This window comes from Bombina bombina, chromosome 1 (genome assembly GCF_027579735.1).
Source record: "Bombina bombina isolate aBomBom1 chromosome 1, aBomBom1.pri, whole genome shotgun sequence".
Lineage (NCBI taxonomy): Eukaryota > Metazoa > Chordata > Amphibia > Anura > Bombinatoridae > Bombina > Bombina bombina.
This window is the reverse complement of record NC_069499.1, coordinates 250,678,822-250,705,537: the sequence shown is the minus strand read 5'-3', so window position 1 is coordinate 250,705,537 and position 26,716 is coordinate 250,678,822. Positions and strand designations below refer to the sequence as shown.

General features: G+C 40.0%; 1 protein-coding gene across 1 annotated transcript in view; it reads left to right on the top strand.

Moving 5' to 3' along the window:
- AKAP6 (A-kinase anchoring protein 6) overlaps positions 1-26,716 on the top strand; it is a 418,445-nt gene that overhangs the window by 95,492 nt on the left and 296,237 nt on the right. The window contains exons 3-4 of the mRNA XM_053711854.1: positions 13,876-14,127; positions 15,735-16,877. Of these exons, the coding sequence (XP_053567829.1) occupies positions 13,876-14,127; positions 15,735-16,877 (1,395 nt within the window). The remainder of the gene's footprint in view (positions 1-13,875; positions 14,128-15,734; positions 16,878-26,716) is intronic.

Genomic DNA, 26,716 nt, shown 5'->3' with positions numbered 1-26,716 from the left:
ATAAATCATTAGTGATGCCCATGTTAGTGCTACATTGTATAAAGCATTAGTGATGCCCATGATAGCACCACATTGTATAAAGCATTAGTGATGCCCATGTTAGCGCCACATTGTATAAAGCGTTAGTGATGCCCATGTTAGAACCACATTGTATAAAGCATTAGTGATGCCCATGATAGCTCTACATTGTATAAAGCATTAGTGATGCCTATGTTAGTGCCACATTGTATAAAACGTTAGTGATGCCCATGTTAGAACCACATTGTATTAAGCGTTAGCGATGCCCATGTTAGTGCCACATTGTTAAAGCATTAGTGATGCCCATGTTAGCACCACATTGTATAAAGCGTTAGTGATGCCCATGTTAGTGCCAAATTGTATAAAGCGTTGGTGATGCCCATGTTAGTGCCACATTGTATAAAGCGTTAGTGATGCCCATGTTAGTGCCACATTGTATAAAGCGTCAGTGATGCCCATGTTAGTGTCACATGGCATAAAGCGTTAGTGATGCCCATGTTAGTGCCATATTGTATAAAGCATTAGTGATGCCCATGTTAGCGCCACATTGTATAAACCATTAATGATGCCCATGTTAGCACCACCTTGTATAAAGCGTTAGTGATGCCCATGTTAGTGCCACATTGTATAAAGCGTTAGTGATGCCCATGTTAGTGCCACATTATATAAAGCGTTAGTGATGCCCATGTTAGTGCCACATTGTATAAAGCGTCAGTGATGCCCATGTTAGTGTCACATGGCATAAAGCGTTAGTGATGCCCATGTTAGTGCCATATTGTATAAAGCATTAGTGATGCCCATGTTAGCGCCACATTGTATAAACCATTAATGATGCCCATGTTAGCACCACATTGTATAAAGCGTTAGTGATGCCCATGTTAGTGCCACATTGTATAAAGCGTTAGTGATGCCCATGTTAGTGCCACATTATATAAAGCGTTAGTGATGCCCATGTTAGTGCCACATTGTATAAAGCGTCAGTGATGCCCATGTTAGTGTCACATGGCATAAAGCGTTAGTGATGCCCATGTTAGTGCCATATTGTATAAAGCATTAGTGATGCCCATGTTAGCACTACATTGTATAAACCATTAATGATGCCCATGTTAGCACCACATTGTATAAAGCGTTAGTGATGCCCATGTTAGTAAAGAGTAAAGATACCGCTTCAGATTCCACTGGTGTGTAAGCTGGCGAGGGTCAATGCAGTGCAAAGCAGTGGGCTGTGTGTAGCCGGCAAAAAGCGGTGGACAAACAGCAAAATTAAAAAAACAAAAGGTATGCCGCTACCAAGCAACAGAAAACTTGAGCTTAATTCCAAAGTTAAAACGACACAAATACACAAGAGAGAGGGCTCGTCTTACGCGTTTCACTCCAAAACTGGGCGTTTACTCATAGACCTATGAGTAAGCTCCCTATTGCGGCGTGAAACGCGTAAGACGAGCCCTCTCTCTTGTGTATTTGTGTCTTTTTAACTTTGGAATAAAGCTCAAGTTTTCTGTTGCTCAGTAGCGGCATACCTTTTGTTTTAGGCCCATGTTAGTGCACCATTGCATAAACCGTTAGTGATGACCATGTTAGCACCACATTGTATAAAGCGTTAGTGCTGCCCATGTTAGTGCCTCATTGTATAAAGCATTAGTGATGCCCATGTTAGCACTACATTCTATAAACCATTAGTGATGCCCATGTTAGCACCACATTGTATAAAGCATTAGTGATGCCCATGTTAGCACCACATTGTATAAACCATTAGTAATGCCCATGTTAGTGCTACATTGTATAAAGCATTAGTGATGCCCATGTTAGCACTACATTGTATAAAGCATTAGTGATGCCCATGTTAGCACCACATTGTATAAACCATTAGTAATGCCCATGTTAGTGCCACATTGTATAAAGCATTAGTGATGCCCATGTTAGTGCTACATTGTATAAAGCATTAGTGATGCCCATGTTAGCACTACATTGTATAAAGCATTAGTGATGCCCATGTTAGCACCACATTGTATAAACCATTAGTAATGCCCATGTTAGTGCCACATTGTATAAAGTATTAGTGATGCCCATGTTAGTGCCACATTGTATAAAGCATTAGTGATGCCCATGTTAGTACCACATTGTAGAAACTATTAGTAATGCCCATGTTAGTACCACATTGTAGAAACTATTAGTAATGCCCATGTTAGTGCTACATTGTATAAAGCATTAGTGATGCCCATGTTAGCACCACATTGTATAAACCATTAGTAATGCCCATGTTAGTGCTACATTGTGTAAAGCATTAGTGATGCCCATGTTAGCACTACATTGTATAAAACATTAGTGATGCCCATGTTAGCACCACATTGTATAAACCATTAGTAATGCCCATGTTAGTGCCACATTGTATAAAGTATTAGTGATGCCCATGTTAGTGCCACATTGTATAAAGCATTAGTGATGCCCATGTTAGTACCACATTGTATAAATCATTAGTGATGCCCATGTTAGTACCACATTGTATAAATCATTAGTGATGCCCATGTTAGTACCACATTGTAGAAACTATTAGTAATGCCCATGTTAGTACCACATTGTAGAAACTATTAGTAATGCCCATGTTAGTGCTACATTGTATAAAGCATTAGTGATGCCCATGTTAGCACCACATTGTATAAACCATTAGTAATGCCCATGTTAGTGCATCATTGTATAAATCATTAGTGATGCCCATGTTAGTGCCACATTGTATGAAGCATTAGTGATGCCCATGTTAGCACCACATTGTATAAACCATTAGTAATGCCCATGTTAGTGCTACATTGTATGAAGCATTAGTGATGCCCATGTTAGTGCTACATTGTATAAAGCGTTAGTGATGCCCATGTTAGTGCACCATTGTATAAAGCGTTAGTGATGCCCATGTTAGTGCACCATTGTATAAATCATTAGTGATGCCCATGTTAGCACTACATTCTATAAACCATTAGTGATGCCCATGTTAGCACTACATTGTTGCCCATGTTAGTGCCACATTGTATAAAGTATTACTGATGCCCATTTTAGTGCCACATTGTATAAAGCATTAGTGATGCCCATGTTAGCACCACATTGTATAAAGCGTTTGTGATGCCCATGTTAGCACCACATTGTATAAAGCATTATTGATGCCCATGTTAGCAGCACATTTTATAAAGCGTTAGTGATGCCCATGTTAGTGCCACATTGTATAAAGCGTTAGTGATGCCCATGTTAGTGCCACATTGTATAAAGCATTAGTGATGCCCTTGTTAGTGCCACATTGTATAAAGCATTAATGATGCCCATGTTAGCAGCACATTTTATAAAGCGTTAGTGATGCCCATGTTAGTGCCACATTGTATAAAGCGTTAGTGATGCCCATGTTAGTGCTACATTGTATAAAGCATTAGTGATGCCCATGTTAGTGCCACATTGTATAAAGCATTAGTGATGCCCTTGTTAGTGCCACATTGTATAAATTATTACTGATGCCCATTTTAGCACCACATTGTATAAAGCGTTAGTGATGCCCATGTTAGCAGCACATTTTATAAAGCGTTAGTGATGCCCATGTTAGTGCCACATTGTATAAAGCGTTAGTGATGCCCATGTTAGCACCACATTGTATAAACCATTAGTAATGCCCATGTTAGTGCCACATTGTATAAAGCATTAGTGATGCCCATGTTAGTGCTACATTGTATAAAGCATTAGTGATGCCCATGTTAGCACTACATTGTATAAAGCATTAGTGATGCCCATGTTAGCACCACATTGTATAAACCATTAGTAATGCCCATGTTAGTGCCACATTGTATAAAGTATTAGTGATGCCCATGTTAGTGCCACATTGTATAAAGCATTAGTGATGCCCATGTTAGTACCACATTGTAGAAACTATTAGTAATGCCCATGTTAGTACCACATTGTAGAAACTATTAGTAATGCCCATGTTAGTGCTACATTGTATAAAGCATTAGTGATGCCCATGTTAGCACCACATTGTATAAACCATTAGTAATGCCCATGTTAGTGCTACATTGTGTAAAGCATTAGTGATGCCCATGTTAGCACTACATTGTATAAAACATTAGTGATGCCCATGTTAGCACCACATTGTATAAACCATTAGTAATGCCCATGTTAGTGCCACATTGTATAAAGTATTAGTGATGCCCATGTTAGTGCCACATTGTATAAAGCATTAGTGATGCCCATGTTAGTACCACATTGTATAAATCATTAGTGATGCCCATGTTAGTACCACATTGTATAAATCATTAGTGATGCCCATGTTAGTACCACATTGTAGAAACTATTAGTAATGCCCATGTTAGTACCACATTGTAGAAACTATTAGTAATGCCCATGTTAGTGCTACATTGTATAAAGCATTAGTGATGCCCATGTTAGCACCACATTGTATAAACCATTAGTAATGCCCATGTTAGTGCATCATTGTATAAATCATTAGTGATGCCCATGTTAGTGCCACATTGTATGAAGCATTAGTGATGCCCATGTTAGCACCACATTGTATAAACCATTAGTAATGCCCATGTTAGTGCTACATTGTATGAAGCATTAGTGATGCCCATGTTAGTGCTACATTGTATAAAGCGTTAGTGATGCCCATGTTAGTGCACCATTGTATAAAGCGTTAGTGATGCCCATGTTAGTGCACCATTGTATAAATCATTAGTGATGCCCATGTTAGCACTACATTCTATAAACCATTAGTGATGCCCATGTTAGCACTACATTGTTGCCCATGTTAGTGCCACATTGTATAAAGTATTACTGATGCCCATTTTAGTGCCACATTGTATAAAGCATTAGTGATGCCCATGTTAGCACCACATTGTATAAAGCGTTTGTGATGCCCATGTTAGCACCACATTGTATAAAGCATTATTGATGCCCATGTTAGCAGCACATTTTATAAAGCGTTAGTGATGCCCATGTTAGTGCCACATTGTATAAAGCGTTAGTGATGCCCATGTTAGTGCCACATTGTATAAAGCATTAGTGATGCCCTTGTTAGTGCCACATTGTATAAAGCATTAATGATGCCCATGTTAGCAGCACATTTTATAAAGCGTTAGTGATGCCCATGTTAGTGCCACATTGTATAAAGCGTTAGTGATGCCCATGTTAGTGCTACATTGTATAAAGCATTAGTGATGCCCATGTTAGTGCCACATTGTATAAAGCATTAGTGATGCCCTTGTTAGTGCCACATTGTATAAATTATTACTGATGCCCATTTTAGCACCACATTGTATAAAGCGTTAGTGATGCCCATGTTAGCAGCACATTTTATAAAGCGTTAGTGATGCCCATGTTAGTGCCACATTGTATAAAGCGTTAGTGATGCCCATGTTAGCACCACATTGAATAAAGCATTAGTGATGCCCATGTTAGCAGCACATTTTATAAAGCGTTAGTGATGCCCATGTTAGTGCCACATTGTATAAAGCATTAATGATGCCCATGTTAGCACCACATTGAATAAAGCATTAGTGATGCCCATGTTAGCGCCACATTGTATAAATCATTAGTGATGCCCATGTTAGCGCCACATTGAATAAAGCGTTGGTGATGCCCATGTTAGTGCCACATTGAATAAAGCATAAGTGATGCCCATGTTAGTGCCACATTGAATAAAGCATAAGTGATGCCCATGTTAGTACCAGGTTGCTAAAGCATTAGTGATGCCCATGTTAGTTCCACATTGCTAAAGCATTGGTGATGCCCGTGTTAGCATCACATTGAAAAAAGCATTATGTTAACGCCACATTGCATAAAGGCTTAGTAATGCCAGTGTTAGCGCCACTTTCCATAAAGCATTAGTGATGCCAGTGTTAGTGCGACATTGCATAAAGCCTTAGCAATGCCCGTGTTAGTGCCACATTGCATAAAGCATTAGTGATGCCAGTGTTAGCACCACATTGCATAAAGCCTTAGCAATGCCCGTGTTAGCGCCACATTCCATAAAGCATTAGTGATGCCCGTGTTAGCGCCACATTCCATAAAGCCTTAGCAATGCCCGTGTTAGCGCCACATTCCATAAAGCATTAGTGATGCCCGTGTTAGCGCCACATTCCATAAAGCCTTAGCAATGCCCGTGTTAGCGCCACATTCCATAAAGCATTAGTGATGCCCGTGTTAGCGCCACATTCCATAAAGCCTTAGCAATGCCCGTGTTAGCGCCACATTCCATAAAGCATTAGTGATGCCCGTGTTAGCGCCACATTCCATAAAGCATTAGTGATGCCCGTGTTAGCGCCACATTCCATAAAGCCTTAGCAATGCCCGTGTTAGCGCCACATTCCATAAAGCATTAGTGATGCCCGTGTTAGCGCCACATTCCATAAAGCCTTAGCAATGCCCGTGTTAGCGCCACATTCCATAAAGCATTAGTGATGCCAGTGTTAGCGCCACATTGCAAAAAGAACAACTCAATATCAATCAAAGTACAAACTCATGAATGTATATAAAGTATTGACATTTTCAGTATAGTTGGGGATACAACATGCAAAAGCAGCAATCACATTGTGTTTTTCTGTTAGGGTATTAAGTACTTTGTATAATTTGTTACAACCTTACCACCTTTTATTTTTTTTTAAAAACAAACAGATCTGTAGGGCAGAAATGTTTAAATAATTACGGTGGGATAAGGGACAATTTCATACAAGCCCATGTTCAGCCCATTTTCTTCTTAAACGGGGAGAGTCCACAGCTGCATTCATTATTTTTGGGAATTCAGAACCTGGCCACCAGGAGGAGGCAAAGACACCCCAGCCAAAGGCTTAAAGGGACATGAAACCCACATTTTTTCTTAAGTGATTTAGAAAGAGCATGGCATTTTAAACAAGTTTCTAATTTACTTCTATTATCTAATTTGCTTCATTCTCTTGATATCACTTGCTGAAAAGCATATCTAGATATGCTCAGTAGCTGCTTATTGGTTGCTGCACATAGAGGCCTCGTGTGATTGGCTCACACATGTGCATTGCTTTTTCTTCAACAAAGGATATCTAAAGAATTGAGCAAATTAGATAATAGAAGTAAATTGGAAAGTTGTTTAAAATTGCATGCCCTATCTGAATCATGAAAGTTTAATTTTGACTAGACTGTCCCTTTAAATCCCTCCCCCACTTCCCTTATCCCCCAGTCATTCTTTGCCTTTCGACACAGGAGGTTGGCAGAGAAGTGTCGGAAGATTAAAGATAGTCTCTTATGGAGGGTAGTACTCTTCGGAATGGGACTGGAGTTTTAAGTAGTCCTGTCAGCCTCTCAGTGAGAGCTGGGATGAAAGTTAGAGTCCGGAGATGCAGGGAGAGTCTTCCTGTGAAATCTTCCCGACTCATATTAACAGCTCCTTAGCAATCAGCGTTGACGAGTTTTGCTGCCTGCTTTGTTCGCACAAGTCCATGTCAGAAGCGAGGCTACTATCTGTCACACTTGAAGGGCCGTGTTCCTGTTCCACAGCGTAGATTCCGGTAAGATCGTTTCATTTTACTTAAGATGTGTGCAGTGTAAAGTAAACGAAGAAGTCAGGGTCTCAGTGGGACTCCTTTATCTTATGGAATTGAGGGTTAATATCTCCTGAGGGGGTTTGTTATGTGATTCTGTCTGCTAATGTGTAGTGATATTTGGGCTCGTGGCTATATTGGACGTGGCTATATTGGAACATAACAGCCTTTTTTGTCAGGCTGCGCAGCCCTTGTGGCTTTGGCACGTTTTTAGTTGGCCTGCACTATGTACCTTGTGACTGGGCGTGGTCACGTTTCTAGTCACCATTTCCGTTTTCCTGACCGCGTGGCGACGGAGAGAGTCTGTTTCGCTAGATTTCGTTGATCCGTTTAAGATGTTTTTTTTTTTTTTAAAGCATATGTTTGATATACTTTCTCCGTTGGGAAACATTTCGTCTCTGGAATTCTATACTAGCGATTTTGTGGTCGCTTGGACACTTCTGCGGAAGTTGTATGTTAAGATATTATTTGCATAGTCTTAAATTTTATCAATCCCTTCTAGGGTTTCAAAATTTCTGTGACCTGGTTCAGTTCTGGAATGCTTTCTGTAGCAGGCTGGTCCTGGTCGGACGCTGGTTTTTGTCCCTTAAGGGTCTATACCATCCCCGTGGTGCTGGGATATCTGGTTGACCTGGTTGGGTGGTGAGTTTTCTCTCAGACGAGAGGTTTATTTGCTTGAGTTCCTACTTCAGCACAATATATTCCCTGTGAATAGGGATTGTCAGGGAGAGGAACTCCATGAGAGTTTAATTTTTTCTTTTATGACTCTGGCCATGGCGGGGCTAAGAGAGGAGGCCTTTTCGTTTATGACGTCAGGCTGGTTCTTGTTGCTTCTTTTGGGTTGGGCATCAAGGGGTTTGTTCAGTTCTCTTGGTCCTGTTCCTGTTTGTGGGGCCTGGAAGGATCCTGCTATGAAGCACTCCGAAGGTCTTTGATCTCGGAGCTAGTTCTCTCCATTTCCATTTGGGCTGGAGTTTTAGACGTCTCCTTAACTTGGAGTACTAGGTTGTTGTTTTTTATCCCTCCTATGATATGCTTTTATTGATTTACTCTTTTTGAGATTCTTGACCTCGGTACATCTCCATAAGGAGCGAGGTGACTTAGACTTCCTTCTTTCCCTTGACAGGGTATGGTTGGTCATCAATTTTGGAGGATCGGGAACTTTTGTCCGCCTTTCTTCTTCATACTGCTTCTCGCCTGTTCCCATGTTTTTAGGGACTATAGAGAATACGTTGATCTCTTTAGTGGTCCTGGAGCCACCCTTTCTTACATCATATCAGTTGATATGTTGGTTTTTGGGATATCGATGTTCGTCATCCTGTTGTCCCTTGGTCCTGGGGGGTTACCGGGAGGTTGACCCAGATTGATTGTTTCTGATTTGCAGCCTCTGCTGCAAAGTAGTGTTTTTTATTGGCAGCTTCTTAGCTGTCTGTCTGGAGGGTGTTGTCTCTCGAATATTGGAAAAGTATCTTTTCTGTCTCTGGGATGCTTAATGCATGTCCGGTGCCCTAGGGCCTTTGGATAAGCTGTGCTGGCATCTTCTAGGGTTCTCCGTATGAGGTATTCCTATGGTTCCTCAGGGGTTCCTAGTCTGTGACTGGCTCCGTTTTCTGAGTGTCTGGTTGTTGGGTCTTGGCTAGGATATCTGGCCGTACCTCCTAGTTGGATCCGAGTGATTCAGCCCTTAAGGTAAGTCATCCACTTGCTCCTTCGGGCGGAGAGTTGAAAAGGGCTTGATGGCTTGTTAGATTCCTAGAAAGCAGGAGATTGATCTCTTATTCAGCCACTCCACTTTATAGTTGGGCTCGCTGGCTGTCTGTTTGGCTCCTGGACTGGCTGTTACAGCTGGAGGGTGCCCTATCAGTCGGCTTCGCCGTCTGTTGGATGACTTATGCTCCGTACCTATAGGTGAGTGAGCAGGTGTCTTTTCATTTCCCTCCCCTTAGGGGGAGAGGGTTATGCCATGGTGTCCAGCTAATGCTCGACCGTGTGGTATAGTCATGTTGAGGCGGATTCTGGGATTGTGTTTGCACTGTTGTGTCAGTGTGTGGTCTCCCTTTGTCTGGGAGTTCACCTTCCTGTAGGGAAGGAGTCTGGTTTTGGAACCCAAGATAGTACTACGTTCTGTTCCGGCTTGGTGGTTTAGCATGCCAAGCTTGTTACATATGTTCAGGGTTTGCCTACCCTTTGTTACCGTTTAGTCCTCTTTTGAGTTCTGGGTAATACAGGCATTTATTTATTTCCTTATCTTCGGACATGCCAGGCTTTTTGGCGCTGGGCCTTTGTCTCAAGGAAGTGGCCCATGTAACGTAATGCTGGGTTTTTGGGGCTTTGCAACTTGAGTTATTGGTTTGAATCCAGCTGTGGGCTGGTTTTTACTTCTTTCAGCCTGAGGCCTATGGATCGGTGGAGTTTTTGACCGTGTTCTTCTCAAGATCTTGTGAACTCTCTAGAAGTGGAGATTAGAGGAGTTTTTACTCAGCTTGATTTTTCTGCTTCCCTATTATAATGAGTTCCTGCACTTCCGGTGGGTTCCCTCTGTGGGAGTCTCCTAGTGCAGTTTCTAACTTGAAAGGCTAGTGTTCGTGACTGATGTCTTCTAGTCTTGTGTGGCAGAGTGGGAGCTGGGAGCTCCACCTGGAGCATGGTAGGTGCTTATGCTGCTAATTGTTGGCAGTTCTGGGGAATATCTGCTTATTCCGCGATAACTCTTTCATGAGTGCAGACTGCACTCTGTGTGAGTTATGGGTTCTGCTCCGTCTTCATGGTTGTCTTTGGATCTACTCTTGGTCCTATGGACTTTCTCCAGATTGGGGTAGTTTTTTTCCCTATCTTAATTCTGGGTTTATCTCTCTTCATTTGTCTTTGTCTTGCTGCAACCTGGGTTGCACTCGATTTTGGAAAGTTGTTTAAATTAAATTGGAAAGTTGTTTAAAACTGTATGTTCTACTTAAATCATGAAAGAACATTTTTTGGGTTTCATGTACCTTTAAATTACGATTTACGCTATCCATATTTATTATTATTTATTCCTGGGTAATTTACATACAAATTCTACATTTTTGATAAAATTAAATTTTTGGTGAATAAATTTGTTCTGATTTTTAATGCACCTTAACAATAAAATTTTTCATGCATATTTTTTTGTGAATGGTTCAATTATTTATTTAGTATAATTTTTAAATTTCTGTTTTCAATGTGCAATTTTGTAATGTATGCATCGCCTTCCCATATAAAAATGCAGTATACGCCCCTTTGCAAGACACCCTGTTTTCAGGGTAAAAAGTGGCGTTACATAATTCCACCAAGGAAATAGAAGAGACATTTAGCTTATTGGACCCTAAGAGGCAGATTTACCAAGCGGTCAATCTGCCCCAATGCAGCTGTTTCCACGCAAGCCTTCAGACTCGCCGGAAACAGCAGTTAAAAAGCAGTGGTCTTAAGACCAATGCTCCCGAACTGGTCCGCCGCCTCAGAGGCGGTGAACAACAATCAGCCTGATCTCATACGATTGGGTTGATTGATACACCTGCTAGTGGCCGATTGGCCGTGAATCTACAGGGGGCGGCATTGCACAAGCAGTTCACCAGAACTGCTTGTGCAATGCTAAATGCCGACAGCATATGCTGTCGGCATTTAGCGATGTCGGGCGGATCATCTGTCGGCATTCAGCGATGTCAGGGGATTATGTCCGCCCTACATATGATAAATCGGCCCCTATGTGTATTGGCCTTTGAGTTAACAGGAATAAAGGAGGACTCTGTGTAAATAATTAGACAGATAACATAATGAGGTAGTCTCTCCCTTCAAGATCAACCCAATGTTTTTCGTTGTGGTTTCAGTTAGCAGAAACAGCTATTTCATATATAAAAATATTCCACATTAAGGAAAAACTATTTACAGTACACTGTCCCTTTAAGTCCCCTGGGACTGAGAGACCTACACTGTGTGGACAGTACAAGGGTGGGGTTGTACAGTCAGTGGGCAGTGCTAGTTGGTGCATTTGGGACATGTCAAGAAGAGGAAAGCTGTAGAAGGGACAGAGGTGCAGAGCTCCCAAACCATTGCAAGACCATAATATACAGGACAGTTGCAAGCTCTGCAATAACCCACATACTACAAGCTTTTCAAATGCATTAGTGGAACAGCAGCACCCACTATAGCTTGAATTTGTAATTCTGAAAGAGCATGCAATTTTACTGAACTTTCTAATTTACTACTATTATCAATTTATCTTGGTTCTCTTGCTATCTTTTTTTGAAAAAGAAGGCATCCAAGCTTTATTTTGGTTTCAGTACTCTGGACAGCACTTTTTTTATTGGTGGATGAATTTATCCACCAATCAACAAGGACAACCCAGGTTGTTCAACAAAAATGGGCCGGCATCTAAACTTACATTCTTGCATTTCAAATAAAGATACCAAGAGAATGAAGATAATTTGATAATAGGAGTAAATTCGAAATTTGATTGAAATTTCATGCTCAATCTGAATCACGGAATAAAGATTTTGGCTAGAGTGTCCCTTTAAAGGGACAATGTACACCAATTTTCATATAACTACATGTAATAGACACTACTTTCAAGAATAATATGCTGAGATACTAATATAAAAATCCAGTATAAAACCGTTTAAAAACTGACTTAGAAGCTTTCAGTTTAGCTCTTTTGAAAATGTTAGCTGGAGCACCCACTGAAAGTGGTTGTATAGCAAAAAAATAAACAGACACTCCCCCCTCCCCCTTCCTCTGCATATGAAAATACTCTTTACACAAACAGGAACAAGCTGGAGTAGGTATACAGCAGTATTTTCCAAAAACACTGGGGCTTGGTTAGGAGTCTGAAAACCAGCGCAATGTTATTTTAAAATAAGCAAAACTATAAAAAAAATGTTTTAAAGCTGTATAGGCTATATAAATGGATCATCTACAAAACATTTATGCAAAGAAAAATCTAGTGTATAATGTCCCTTTAAATGAAGTACGATCATCACAATGTTCATTTATGAATGCAATTAATATATGAGAAACTGCAGCAAACATTAACAATTCCCTATATGGTTACTCTAATTTCTAGGAAGTATGACAGGAAAACTACAAATTCTAGAATTCTATAGGAGTAATTCCCATGAGATATCTTTCCTCTTATGAACAATTACTGGATTAAATGTATTAATGTGTGCTATCTTTTTTTAATTTTCAACTAAAAAAAACTTGTATTTTATAAAAAAGTAATCTCCTAAAATTTGGGAATGAAACATTTCATGTCCCAGCAAATAAGAGATTAACTATACTTTTCAGTGTAGCATTATAAAACGTTGAGCACCTACTAGATCCTGTAGTGTAAGAGTTAATTGGTATCTCCCTGTCTTTGTCACATTCCCCTGGTGAAATCTCAGTTCCTAAAATAGTCCCTGGGAGGGGCGCTGAGTGTGGCGTTTTAGACAGAGGGTCGTAAAGAGCCAGTGAAAGGCCACAATTCAAGATCAAGGCCCCCTGAACTGTAAGCCAGGGGTCTAGTTACCAGGCCAGGTACGTAGCATACACGTGCAGGAAGGTAGGATATATGCTGATATTGCAAATCTTAATGCTGACGGCCAGTTCTTGAGATATGGTAGGGTGCACTGATCACTAGTGGGTTTCTCTGGATCTTTTAAACTACACTATTGATTATACCAACAACTACATTACATACAAAAATGTATGTGTGGTGCAAGGTATTACAATGCAGTGTATTTATCCAGGTATTGCAGAATTTGTGCAAATGGGGTGGTAGTGAGCACTATAAATGAACATTTTTATCTATTATTATTAAAATGTTTTTAATAGTGACCTGCAATTTTGCATGCTAATATATGACTATTCACATTTCTATTCTCTCATTAAAAAAAAAACCTACAACTTAAACTTCTCAATGCCTGGGTTTAGGTCTGCCTGAGTATCTGATAGCCCTCAGTGTGTTTGGGAATTTAAACAGCAAAATGTCCCGACAGCTGAGGATGTGTCACGGCAGCTGTGCTTCCTTGTCAGAGGGCTGGGGGGGGGGGGGGGTGTATACACACACACAGCCAGGCTCTCAGTGACAGACTGATATATGAGCACTGGAGCTTAATTTCTTATACATTTATAACAATACAACATCAGACTGAAGGTTCTTGATATAATAGCAAGTTACAGAGTTTGTCTGCTATTGTTTAGAACAAGTACTGAAAAATATAAAATATGGCACATAAATGGAGTTCTCTGTGAGTAGATTTTATTCCATGTATTTTCCTCCTTACTCACAAAATTCTATTTCCTTTGTACCTGTCCATTGCAGGAGATCTGCGAAGACATCTCAGATCATGTGGAACAGATCCATGCCCTCCTAGACACAGAATTTTCCCTGAAGCTCCTTTCGTATTCTGTCAATGTGATTGTAGATATACACACAGTGCAACTGTTGTGGCACCAGCTTCGGGTGTCTGTGCTGGTCCTGAGGGAGAGGATCCTCCAGGGGCTACAGGACAGCAACGGCAACTACACCCGTCAGACTGATATCCTGCAAGCATTTACCAACGAAAGCCAAGAGGCAAGTGGCCACAGGGTGTGAGGTTATGTGTGACTCTTAGCAAGAGAGAGATCATCAGAGACATAGGGAGAAAACTGAAGTCCACATAGAATGAGAGCAGAAACAGATTATGATTTAAGGGAAATAGACAGCAAGTAGTAAAATAGATATATAGGTGCAAAGAGATTCTTTGGCAGAAATAAGGTGAGCTGAAAGAGGCACAGTAACAGAGAGCAAGTAAAAACACAGAACATTAAGCAAGTCTAAAAAAAAACAGTTATTGGGCTACAGAGGAAACAGAAAGAAAGATCAAGGGAGGATTGAGACTGTAGGATGTGACATGTGGAGAGATGGCAACAAAGTGGAGTCACAAAGAGATTTTAAAGTGAGTTAAGCGTTATAGTGAGGGCTGGGGGAGTGTTATATTCATGAATTAGTCAATCAAGTGGGTGCCTTAACAAGGTCCATTTACAGGGCTGCAGACTAGCTAATCACATGATGCAGCCTTGCAGTCCACTCTTCCGTGGCACATTCATTACACTGCATGCATCACCGCATGGGTCTATGCATTACAAGGGTTACAACTTGACACTATGACAATTTGTGACTGTACAGTTGCATTAGTTCACAACTTAGCAGGGCATCACCGGAGGGATGTGCATCCAAAGGTGGCTATATTTATGCTACAGAACAGTTTGGGGATCAAGAAGCCTAAGTCTACAGGCTATGGTGATGGGAAAATAAAAGTGATGCAGGTTCCTAATACAGAAACAGAAGCAAAATAATAAAGCGTTAAAATAAGACAAAGGGGATCATTGGGCAAAGGTAAGGTGATTATTAAAGATAATGAGCAAAATAAAACAGATGAAGTGGCTTTACAGAAACACACAGAGGCTATAAGGTGACATAGTGAAGGGGGCAAAGGAGGAGAGAGTGAGACACAAGAGAGATACTATTTAGGGAGAAAACAGAATTAATGAGAGAAAACTAGAAACCCATAGAGAGGAAACAAGGACCTAGTGGGACTAAGAAGAGCGTTAGAAGACAGCGATAAGGAAAAGCCCAGAGAATTGTTACAATTTAAGATACAGAGAGACATAGGCCACAAAGTGAGAGCAAAGCATTAGTAGAGCCTGAAAAATGCAGGAGATAAGGGAAATGTAACAGAGCAAATGCCAATAGAGGAAGAGCAGTGGTGTAGCAGCAAAAAAAGCTAAGGACAAAAAGAGGAAAAGGGGGCATTAGGGCATTGCTTCTAAACTGCGGTCCTCAAGTACCCCCAACAGGCCAGGTTTTCATTATAGCTAAACTAGTGCACAGGTGAAATAATCAGCTGATGGGTGGGAGCAAGTTAGTAACCATGGTATTACTGACCAGCTGATTACCTCCCCTGTGAACTAGTTCAGCTATAATAAAAACCTGGCCTGTTGCGGGTACTTGAGGACTGTGGTTTAGAAACACTTCATTAGGGAATAAGAGTTTTTTTCAATGAAACCACTACATAGAGTAAGGATTGCCACGTTTCAGGTACAGATTATAAACAGATAGCATTATAGATATGTAGAAATAATTTTGATGGTAAGAAGCACTTCAGACTTCTGCTGATAAAAATGCTTTCCTCCCTCCAGGACCGGCTAGATGCTTTAACAGAGGTGGATGGCTCAGGTCAGCTAACCATTCGATGTCCCACAGATTACCTGTCACTGGACTGTGGAATCACAGCTTACGAGTTATCAGATTACAGTCCACGAGAAGAGGAGACCCATACACCCACTGCCAAGCCTCTACAGGCTTGGACATTCAGCGCTATGCAGCAAGAGTTTCCAGACCTAGTGAAAGGCACGGGACTGCTGAGTGTAGCCTCTGAGAACAAAACAGAAGAACTGACCACTGAGCAGGAGAATGATCCATCATTGCCTCCTACTGAACTGGCAGGACAGTCACAGTTTAGGGCACTTCCATCTAATGAAAGTACCACACCAAAAAGACCTCTACAAGAAAGCAGTGACCATGGTGGTGACTCACCTACTCGCCCATCACTACCTAAAAGAGGACTGTTCCTGAGTGATAGTGACAATTGGGGTCAAGCAGATTTGACAGAGACATCAGTAGATTTCAGTTCACCACATTTATCCCTGCCTCCATGTCCCTCCTCACCTCGAAACCACTTAACTCTAGCTCTGACCCCACCATACTCCCTTGCTACCACCATGTCCCCCAAAAGTCAGCTACAGTCTAACTATTGCTCTGAAGAGAAGGATTTAGGAAGTCCAATACCGCAGTACCTAAATGACATGGAGTCTCCCAGTAGAACCAATCCATCCCACTGTAATTCACCAAAGAATAGCCAAACTGAGGAGCACACATTGCTGGACAGTTCACCAAAGGAGATTGGAGCCAGCAACTGGTATGGGTCAGATGAGTTCCTGGCACTGCCTTCACACTTGCACCAGACAGACATTCTTGCCTTACATCTAGGGAGCCTCTCACAGCTTGTATCATCACCAACAGAAGATCCACAGTCTCCCCTCCGGGATGTGGAGGACTGGGAAATTAGTTCAGAGTCTGAGATTGGGCCAAGTTCATCTCGATGCCTCTCTCCCAGCATCCCTAGTGAACTGGCCTCATGTCCATCTGGTAGTGGGCAATCAACTCCACATATAGTGGGGGCAGTAGGCAGTGAGCGCCAAGAAAGGGCTGCTGTCATACAGAGACTTCTGTGGGATATCCAGAGGCAGGACAATGACCGTCACGTGTGGGATAGAATACAGGTAAGGCATGTTATGCAAACCTAACACAATGTACAGAAATTAGTGATATATATATATATATATATGACAGTACTAGAAAATCTGGAGGGGTTTTTGTTAAAATAGCAACTAGAACAGTTGCAGCACTTAAAAAGTTATAGGGAACTATAGGACATTTTGAGAAGAGTTAAACTGGGCAACATGAAAACTTATAAGTATGTATTATGTAGGTAGGGATTAATAAAATGAGTACATACTGTGTGTATATATATATATTAGGGCTGTCAAAAATAATCGTCACACCGATGCATCGCGATGCAGCAGTGAACGATTCTGCATCGATGCAGTGAAGATCTGAATCAATTCCGGGTCAGTGACGTCATGGGCAGGGGATTCGGTATGTGAGGAAATGGGTCTTGTACTGTCAGTTTCCTGTTTTACTCATTTCTCCGTTATTAAACTTGACTAATGTACTGGAGCCACAACATAAGCCTTTCCAAGCCGCCTCCTCCCCTGTATGTCAGTTCGTTTATTTTTTTATTGCAAGCAGCCATCGTTGTTGTCTTACCTGACCCCCGCGGTATGTGAGGAAATGGAACACTCTGGTTTACTCATCGCTCAGTTTTTAAACTTCACTGTTGTTCTGGAGCCACAATATAAACCTTTCCAAGCCGCCTCCTCCCCTGTATGTCAGTTCGTTTATTTTTTTATTGCAAGTACTGTGAGTTTGGTTTGCCCTCCCTTCACTGACTGCTGCTTTATTTAATGCTAGGTCCGAACTGGGAGAGATGTGTTTGAGCTGGCCCTAAGACTCACCTCCATTGGCTCCGGAGCCCTTGTGGTCACAGGTCTTAAACTAATTAGAAATCAGTGATACTAAATGGTTTACACAACCCTCACCCAAGGCTGGAAGCTGTAATCACAGGACCATGGCACAATTAATACCCTGTTCTACACTGTCCTGCCCTTGTATACATTTCATTTTATCGCTGCTTACAGTATTGCTGACATGTAATCAGACAGAGAATACAATTGTAAAACAAAAATCCCAGTTTACTGCTTTCATCAATTTACCTCTGTCTCGATTGAAACTTACATCCTTTCTATGAGAAAACATATGTAGACTCAGGGGCGCGTGCACGAGTCAGTTCGTTCACTGACTGCTGCTTTATTTAATACTATTGGTATTGGTAGTACTAGCAGTCAGTGCCTATCGCTGTTCTTCGTAGTGCAATATTGTGCACGTCAGAGAGAGGCTCTCGGTAGCCAGTGTCACAGGAATTCATATAATCCCTCTGAATTAGCTGCTGATAACGTAGAACAGCGATAGGCACTGACTTCTAGTACTACCAATACCAATAGTATTAAATAAAGCAGCAGTCAGTGAAGTGAGGGCAAACTCACAGTACTTGCAATAAAAAAAATAAACAAACTGACATACAGGGGAGGAGGCGGCTTGGAAAGGCTTATATTATATAAAGACAGGTGACATAGAACAGGCAACTCCCAGATAGGCACCATTAACCCCATACATGCCAGGCGAGTCTGACAGGGAACTGTAATCCTACTGCAGAGAGGTTCTGAGAATATATGTAACCCTACTATTGTGTGTATGTATATATATATATATATATATATATATATATATATATATGTGTGTGTGTGTGTATATATATATATATATATATATATATATATATATATATATATATATATATATATATTTTGTGTGTATGTGTGTGTATATATATATATATATATATATATATATATATATATACTGTATATATATATATAAATAAAAAATATATGGAATAGAACAAGTTCATGAAAATCATGGGCAGTAATCGTGATGCATCGCGATGCATCGCCGAATTGAATCGAATCGTTACCATGATAATCGTAATTGAATCGAATCGTGAGAACAGTGAAGATGCGCAGCCCTAATATATATATATATATATATATATATATAATATTAAACGAAAATTCATAGGGATTTGCACTCTCACCTCTTAAGATATGAGCCAGGGTGTCAGGAATAGCAATATCCGATTCCAAGTAATAGATCCGCACTCTCTGGACTTTCAAAAAACAATAGTTTGTTGTGTACAGTGACGTTTCGGGGAGCCAAATGTCCCCTTCATCAGTCTGATGAAGGGGACAGTTTGCTCCCCGAAACGTCACTGTACACAATAAACTATTGCTTTTTGAAAGTCCAGCGAGTGCAGATCTATTACTTGGAATTATATATATATATATATATATTATATATATATATATATATATATATATATATATATATATATACTGTATATATAAAACAGGGCTCAAAATTTGAAGCCCTGAACTACTAGCCAGCCCAAAATGTTACTCGCCACTTTTGATCCCACCCACTACCCGCACACACCACACCCACTAACCCCTCCATCTTTGCATTTGTTTAGCTAATGTGAAACACCTTATTGTGCAGTACTTTTTTAATATTGTTTTTGTTTTATACCATAAATTAAATAATGCTACATACAGCAGACATCCCAACCTGGAAAAACTCATTTCAGGGAGGTGGCTTCACCCGCTACTGCGCCTCCACCCCCCCTCCCTCCCAGTTATATATTGGACACCTTGAAACCCTAAATAAGATAGAGACTTATCATTAAAGTAGCTTCCCACTAAAAGCACATTAAAAAAAAGTAGCTTTATTGCACAACCGCATACAACAAACCTATTTTCCAGTGATTGTACGCTTGTTGAATGCTTAAATATTTTAGAATACGAAGTTTAATTACATGAAGTAAAAAAAGGTAGCATTTGTGTTTTATTTTATTAAAATCAGTGGGGCTTTTTGGTTCCTGATGCATGCTTTGTGGGTTCTATAACGTCACAGCAACTAAAGGCATTCCTTAAAGAAACACTTTTCCGTATTTGGGCCACATTGGATCATAGTACTTGGAGTTTCAGGGAGATTGCATTCTATTTGCTGGCATCAGGGAGCCGCTATTACAATCAGGGAGACTCCCTGAACTGAGAGAAGGGAGGAGGTAAAACGAGAGATTGAAGAGAGGAGGGAGTGGAAAAGATAGATGAGAAATGATCACTTTAACACTATCTTTTATCTTTGCCCCTGTTTACCCTCTCAGAAGACAGTCTAAGCACTAATGACTCGGTCCCTATAGTCCTAGAGGAATAACATATCCTTGCCCTTTAGATGATATATGTAGCAGGTAGCCCAACAGTCACTCACTAGCTTTCACTAGCCACTGTTACATTTTATTTGAAAAGGCAGGAATGTAAGCATAGGAGCCGGTCCATTTTTGGTTGAGAACCTGGGTATCACTTGCTGATTGGTGGCTACTCACACACATACAAACACATACACTACACATGCACACGTGCACACACCAGCATGCACTCTCACTTGCACACACCAGCATGCACTCTCACTTGCACACACCAGCATGCACTCTCACTTGCACACACTTGGGTTGCCAGGTGTCCTCCCTAAAAATACTGGACACACACTGTATAATGGGGGGGGGGGGTGATGGTGGGAGATTAATCACACACACATATATTTATTTATTTATCTATATATTTGTATGTATATATATATATATATATATATATATATACGTATATAGATGTACAGGCATACCCCGCTTTATAGGTTTTGAAGGTTTGTGGCAACCATGTGTCGAGCAAGTCTATTGGCACAATTTTCCCAACACATACATTTATATACACTACCATAAAAAATATTATGACTCACTGAAGGCTCAGATGAGGGTTAGCATTTTTTAATTAAGGTATATAAGTTGTTTTTTTTAGACATAATGCTATTGCACACGTAATAGACCACAGTATAGTGTGATATAACTTTTATATCCACTGGGAAACAAAAAAATAGTGTGACTCACTTTATTGCTTTATTCACTTTATTGCTGTGGTCTGGAACCAAACTCACAATATCTCCGAAGTACACCTGAAAAAAAAAATATATATATATATTTAAATAAATACATATATATATATATATATACACACACAGATATATATACTGTATCAAAGTTTGTATGCCAGAAATAAGCAAAGTGAATGACAAAGAAAAATATTAAAAAGCATTAAATAAAATTGTGTCTAATATTTTAAGGCTGAACAGGAAATTTACATTTTTATTGTACAATAAACTAAAAATATATAATACATTTAAAACTAACACACTGTTTAAGCCCCTGAACTGCCAGAGCTGGCTACACTGCACATCTCCTTTATACAGCCATCTAGCAGACATAGAGGCCTATTTAACAAATGTCTTGCGGACCTGATCCGACAGTGCGGATTAGGTCCGCAAGACATTGCTGAACGCGGAGAGCAATACGCTCTCCGTATTCAGCATTGCACCTGCAGGCTCGCCAGAAACACGGGGCGTCAAGCTCCATACGGAGCTTGATAGATCGGCCCCAAGGGGTTAAACAGTTTTTTTACGAGCCTAAAGAAAAGTGACACCACAAACTATACAGCGCACATCAGTGGTCTCAAAGTACAGGCCCTGGGGCCAAATGCGGCCCTCAAGATAATGTAATCTGGCCCTTGCTTATTAGGTAAATTATTAATTTGACCCCATCAGTTTTTTTTAGGCTTCTAAGAGGTGTAACAAGCTGATGTTCTAAACAGACAAGCACGAGATAAAAATAAAGACAAGCATTGCATTGTCCAGTGTAGACTCCAATTATGCACTGCTTGGTCACTTTTTATTCAGTTCTAGAATGATCACTTGGCACTCACAGTATACACTGTGTATGACTATTGGGGACTACAGCACCTACCATGCACTACTACTTGGGTAAATGTCACTGCCAGTTCCTAGTATATCCAGTTCCAAAGCACTCACTCTGTTCAAGTGGCTCCCATGGGGGAAGAACACTTGGCTAGATACAATGAGTTTGATACCTCTGGCTTACATCTTACACAAGCAGGGCTGGTAGGGAAGAGGGCAGTTGTATCCTTTCTGTCTGGGAGAAATTAAACACTTCACTTGTTCTTCTCTGTGCAGAACGCCCCCCCCTGCAATAGCCGGGAACCTTTCAAATGTAAGAGGTCTCTAACAGGGGGGGGCACTGTCTGCTGCCTAACCCCGCTCCTGGAGTGCTAGAAAGCATGGGGATTTGTATTTCTCACGTGCCCTGTATAACAGGAACATTAAATACTGCAGGAGCCATTTCAAAGCAGTTCTCATTCAAGTGTCCATTTATTTTCTACAAATTTTACTGGACAGGTGGTTGAAAAAAACGGACTGTCCGGTCAGATACCAGACACCTGGCAATCCTAGCACACACTCACACACTACACATGCACACAACCGCATACACACTCACTCACTACACATGCACACAACCGCATACACACTCACTCACTACACATGCACACAACCGCATACACACTCACTCACTACACATGCACACAACCGCATACACACTCACACACTACACATGCACACAACCGCATACACACTCACTCACTACACATGCACACAACCGCATACACACTCACACACAGAAACACACGTACACACACACTCAAACACACATCAGCATGCACACACAGATACATACACACACATATAGAATTTCTAGAATAGTTGCCCCTCCCCCTGCACGTGTATAAATGTATTTTAGGACCCAAGGAGGACGAGACCTTGTTATGGTCCTGGGCTATCACTTTGTGGCCAAATGCTGTAACTAACTCTTCCATTTTGCTTTTAATCTAGCTGTGTGCTTGCAAGAGATTGTCAGGCTTTCTTTGTGTTGTGTGTATTTATATATATATATATATATATATATGTCTGTGTGTTTTTATATATATATATGTATATATATATATATATATATATATATATATATATATATATATATATATATATATATATAAATAATGTATAGTCCCTATGGACCCAACTGCCAGCATGCAATCAGGAAAATACAGACATGCAATGCAGGAACAGGCTGGCGCTTGCTGGTCTTTAAATGTGTATTTATTACATTCAAAACATGAAAGAATTTGGTGATCTCACCCCTTCATCAGACAGGGGTGAAAGGCTGAGATCCCCAAAACGTCACATGTGAGATCCCCTAAACCTTACATGTTTTGGATGTAATAAATACACATTTAAAGACCAGTGAGAGCCAGCTTGCAGCTCCAAACATGTCTTTGTGGGCTGGCTCATAGATTTTCAAACTAAATATGTCAAGCCCAAACTTATATCGAAGCATAAGCACTCACTTGAGTCAGTCACTCTTTTGATGCCAACAAGCTACCATGTTTAAAATTATGTTCAACTCATGTGTGAGACCCCTGCAGTTACGCCCTTGCTTTGGAGGGATAAAGTGCAATAGGAATATTTTATAGAAAGCATGTATATGGAACAATAATATAAGATGTAGAGGGGTCAATTGTTTATGGGATTATAGGAAATAAAGGTATGAGCTATACACTCAGTTGTAGACAGAGCAATAGGAAAACATGTAATTGTTATATGGATCGTCAATAGTACAGAGACCTCACAATTAGGGATGTCAGGTGTCTAGTATTGAACCAAACAATCCAGTATTTCAATAGTCTGTCCAGTAAAATTCATGAAAACAAATAGACAACTGAATAAGTCTTATGTGAGGTATAAATATAATATGGACATTTAACTCTCAGGGGCATTTGGGCCTTGAGTTTAATCTGAGGTACAGTATGGGCAAATGACTGCAGGGCTGAAGAGCCTGATACCCCACCAATCACTTTCCCCCTAATTACTTATTGGTTATCTAGTACTTTTGTGGAGTATAGCTGGTAAAACTGTGGGGAAAATTGTGCAGAAGGAAGAGTTGGCTATGGTCAACCAGTTGTACTTCTGGGAGCTAAAGTAAACTAATTCACATTTTGTAAAGCACTTAAAGTTTGTTTATATATTTAAAACAGAGGATGAAAACTTTATTTAAAATGTAAGAACCACTAAAAATGTTGAGATTTCAGACGCACAGAGATTTATGTAAAGTAATCAAAAGTTATCTACAAGCTGGAGATTCCTGGCTTCTCAGATTGCTTAAGCCTGATTAATGTGCTATTATGTTTAGATTAATAGATATATTGCTTTCTCACTGCCGGTAAGAGTAAAAATACATGTTTCAATGAGGCCCATCAGGAGAAATTATTGCACACCAATGCATGTAAACATGGACCAAGTCTAAACAGGTTAATTAGACCAGTTTCAGGAGTCTTTTGTCACTATAATTTATGTTGTAGAAATACATCTTTTCAGTTAGATTGTCGTATACATTTCTTTCATAAAGGTGGTGAGAGTCCATGAGTCATTATTCCTGGGAATTCCACTCCTGGCCACTAGGAGGAGGCAAAGAGTCCCAAAACTCCAAGAGCACTTAAAAATCCTTCCATCTCACTGTTAAACTAGTCTTATATTTAGGTGCTCCAGATGTATCTTCTGTGAGAGGGGTTCTGAGACCAATTTAAGGCCCAGAGAGCTACTCTTTGGACAGAGGGAAGTTTATGGAGTATTGGGAAGTGGCACAATTGCACCCAGTGGACGTAAGTCACAGGCCTACCACAGGTGTTGCAGGGAAAGGTCCCTTAGCCTCCTTCTGTTGTATCGCCATTATACTCTACATACTTAGATCTTCTGCTGTCACATGTACAGCACTGGATTTGCTATCTACTAGAAGCAGTTTTTTTCTACAGTGGGTAAGTCTGATAGAGAGAGTCCCTGTCAGTAATTAGTTTATATATCTTGGCACTCACATAGCTTATAGGCTACTAGTAGGTACATATAATGTTGTACATCATAGCCAGGGGACTATTATTACATGTATTTTAATTCCCCTTTATGTGATATATGGAAATTTTGATGGGCAGGGACCTAGTTTTGTTAAACACACCTTTTATTTTTACTGCTTTATTTTTAGCACATGTCGGTTGCTACGCTTTCGGGTTGTAGTGTGCATATTTTTTTGCCGCATTTATTTGTATCGCACATGTTGCCTTCTTCGTGCGTTGGCCTTATTTTACACACATCGGCTTTGCGCAGCGATTGCTGTTGAGCGAGTTGTATGCCATGCACGTGCCGACTTTTGAGCACGTTTTGGTTTTCGTGTGTAGGCTATTTAGTTGGAGCACTTCGGTTTTGTGTGAGTAGGATATTTATCTAGCACGCTTTGGTTTTAAGCACATAGGCTGTTTAGTTAGTGTGCTTCGGCTGCGCGTTAACACTAATTATTAACACTTTTTTTCTATTCTCGTCATTTTTTTTCTTTCCCCCTCCCTGCTACAAAGCGGTGTCAGATTAGTGCACGTTGCCTTATGCTTTTTAGCACATTTTTTATTTTATTTTTTTCCAGCCAAGTTATTTAGTTGTTGCATAGCACTCTTCTGTTTGCATTGGCCTTATTTGTGGAAGGGGTAGGATTTTCAATACTTTTAATAGCTGCTTATTTATGGGTGTATTTGATGAAAGGTTCTTTGATTATGTATTTATTTGCCTATTTTTCTTTCTATGATTTTTGTGTTTAAATCCTTGATTGCTATTTGCCTGCCACATTATTTTATTTTCTGTGGTTTATAGTTTTTGCCTGTTTTACATGATGGAGCATACTGGCTCTGTTCACACTACTTTAAATATTTATTCATTGAAAGCTAGATCCACTGAACACTTTCTTACTAATAGTAAGTGTGTTTTTTTCCCAAGCTTATTGATGTCATATCCCCTGCTCAGCTTTGTAATTTTTGTATGGATCATTTATTGCATTCTAATCAGACTAATGCTACTCTTGCTTCTAAGAGTATCTGTCCTTCCTCTGTTTGTTCTTTACAGGGGAGTTCTTTAGATTTTCTCCAGGATTTAAGGATTTTATGTGCTCAACTGTGTCTGAAATGTTGGTGGCTATACCTCCTGTAAGTAAGCGTAAAGGTTTGTTTCTGATAATCTTTCCTCTAGCTTATCTGTTTAAAAAGGCGCTAGGCCTGTTAAACTGAATGTTTTAGATTCTGGTTCCTCTACTTTGTCTTCAGAAGGTGAGGTATTTTCAGATGATCAGGAGTCTGTTTCTGATCAAGATTCAGAATCATGCTATTTTCTGTTTAAACTTATCATCTTTGTTTTCTCTTAAGATCCTAAGGTTCCTGTGGAAAAGTAATTGGATTTGATTTTTAAACCTACTGCTAAGCCATCAGAGGTTTTCCGGTTCTGCATGCTATTTCTGAATACATTTCACAAACAAGAAATTTAAAACTGTGCTTACCCTGTAGATGCCTCAAGCTGATCCACAAAGACAATTCTTCCCAAAAAATTGTCAAAAATAAGTATATTATGTAAAAAGTAGGGGTGTGTGAATCTGCGCTGAAAAGCAAGAGGAATCTGTCAATAATACATAAGCTATATTTAGTCAATACTAAGGACTTGTATATAATTATAGCGAGTATAATAAAAATTGAATTTAGTATAAACTTTAGAACCTCTTGGAATGTCCCCAACTAGCAATTGCTATTAAACAAGTTCTTTTAGACAATAGTTTCAAAGAATACTTTCAAATACCTTCTAAGAGCTATTTCTAAAGAAAACCTCACAGTATCTTCTAAGTACTGTTACTACAAATATATGTACTAAATAATTTGTAGTTGTCAATAACGAACACTGTATACTTGGATGTCAATAAAAAACAATACATTTATTGTTGAAAAGCAAGGATAGACAAAATTTCTTAATATATAATCGCAATAAATTACAATATAGTGACCGGTCACACTTATTTCTCATAAACACTCTCATATAAAATATAAACGTTAAACCAATATTCTGGGATCTA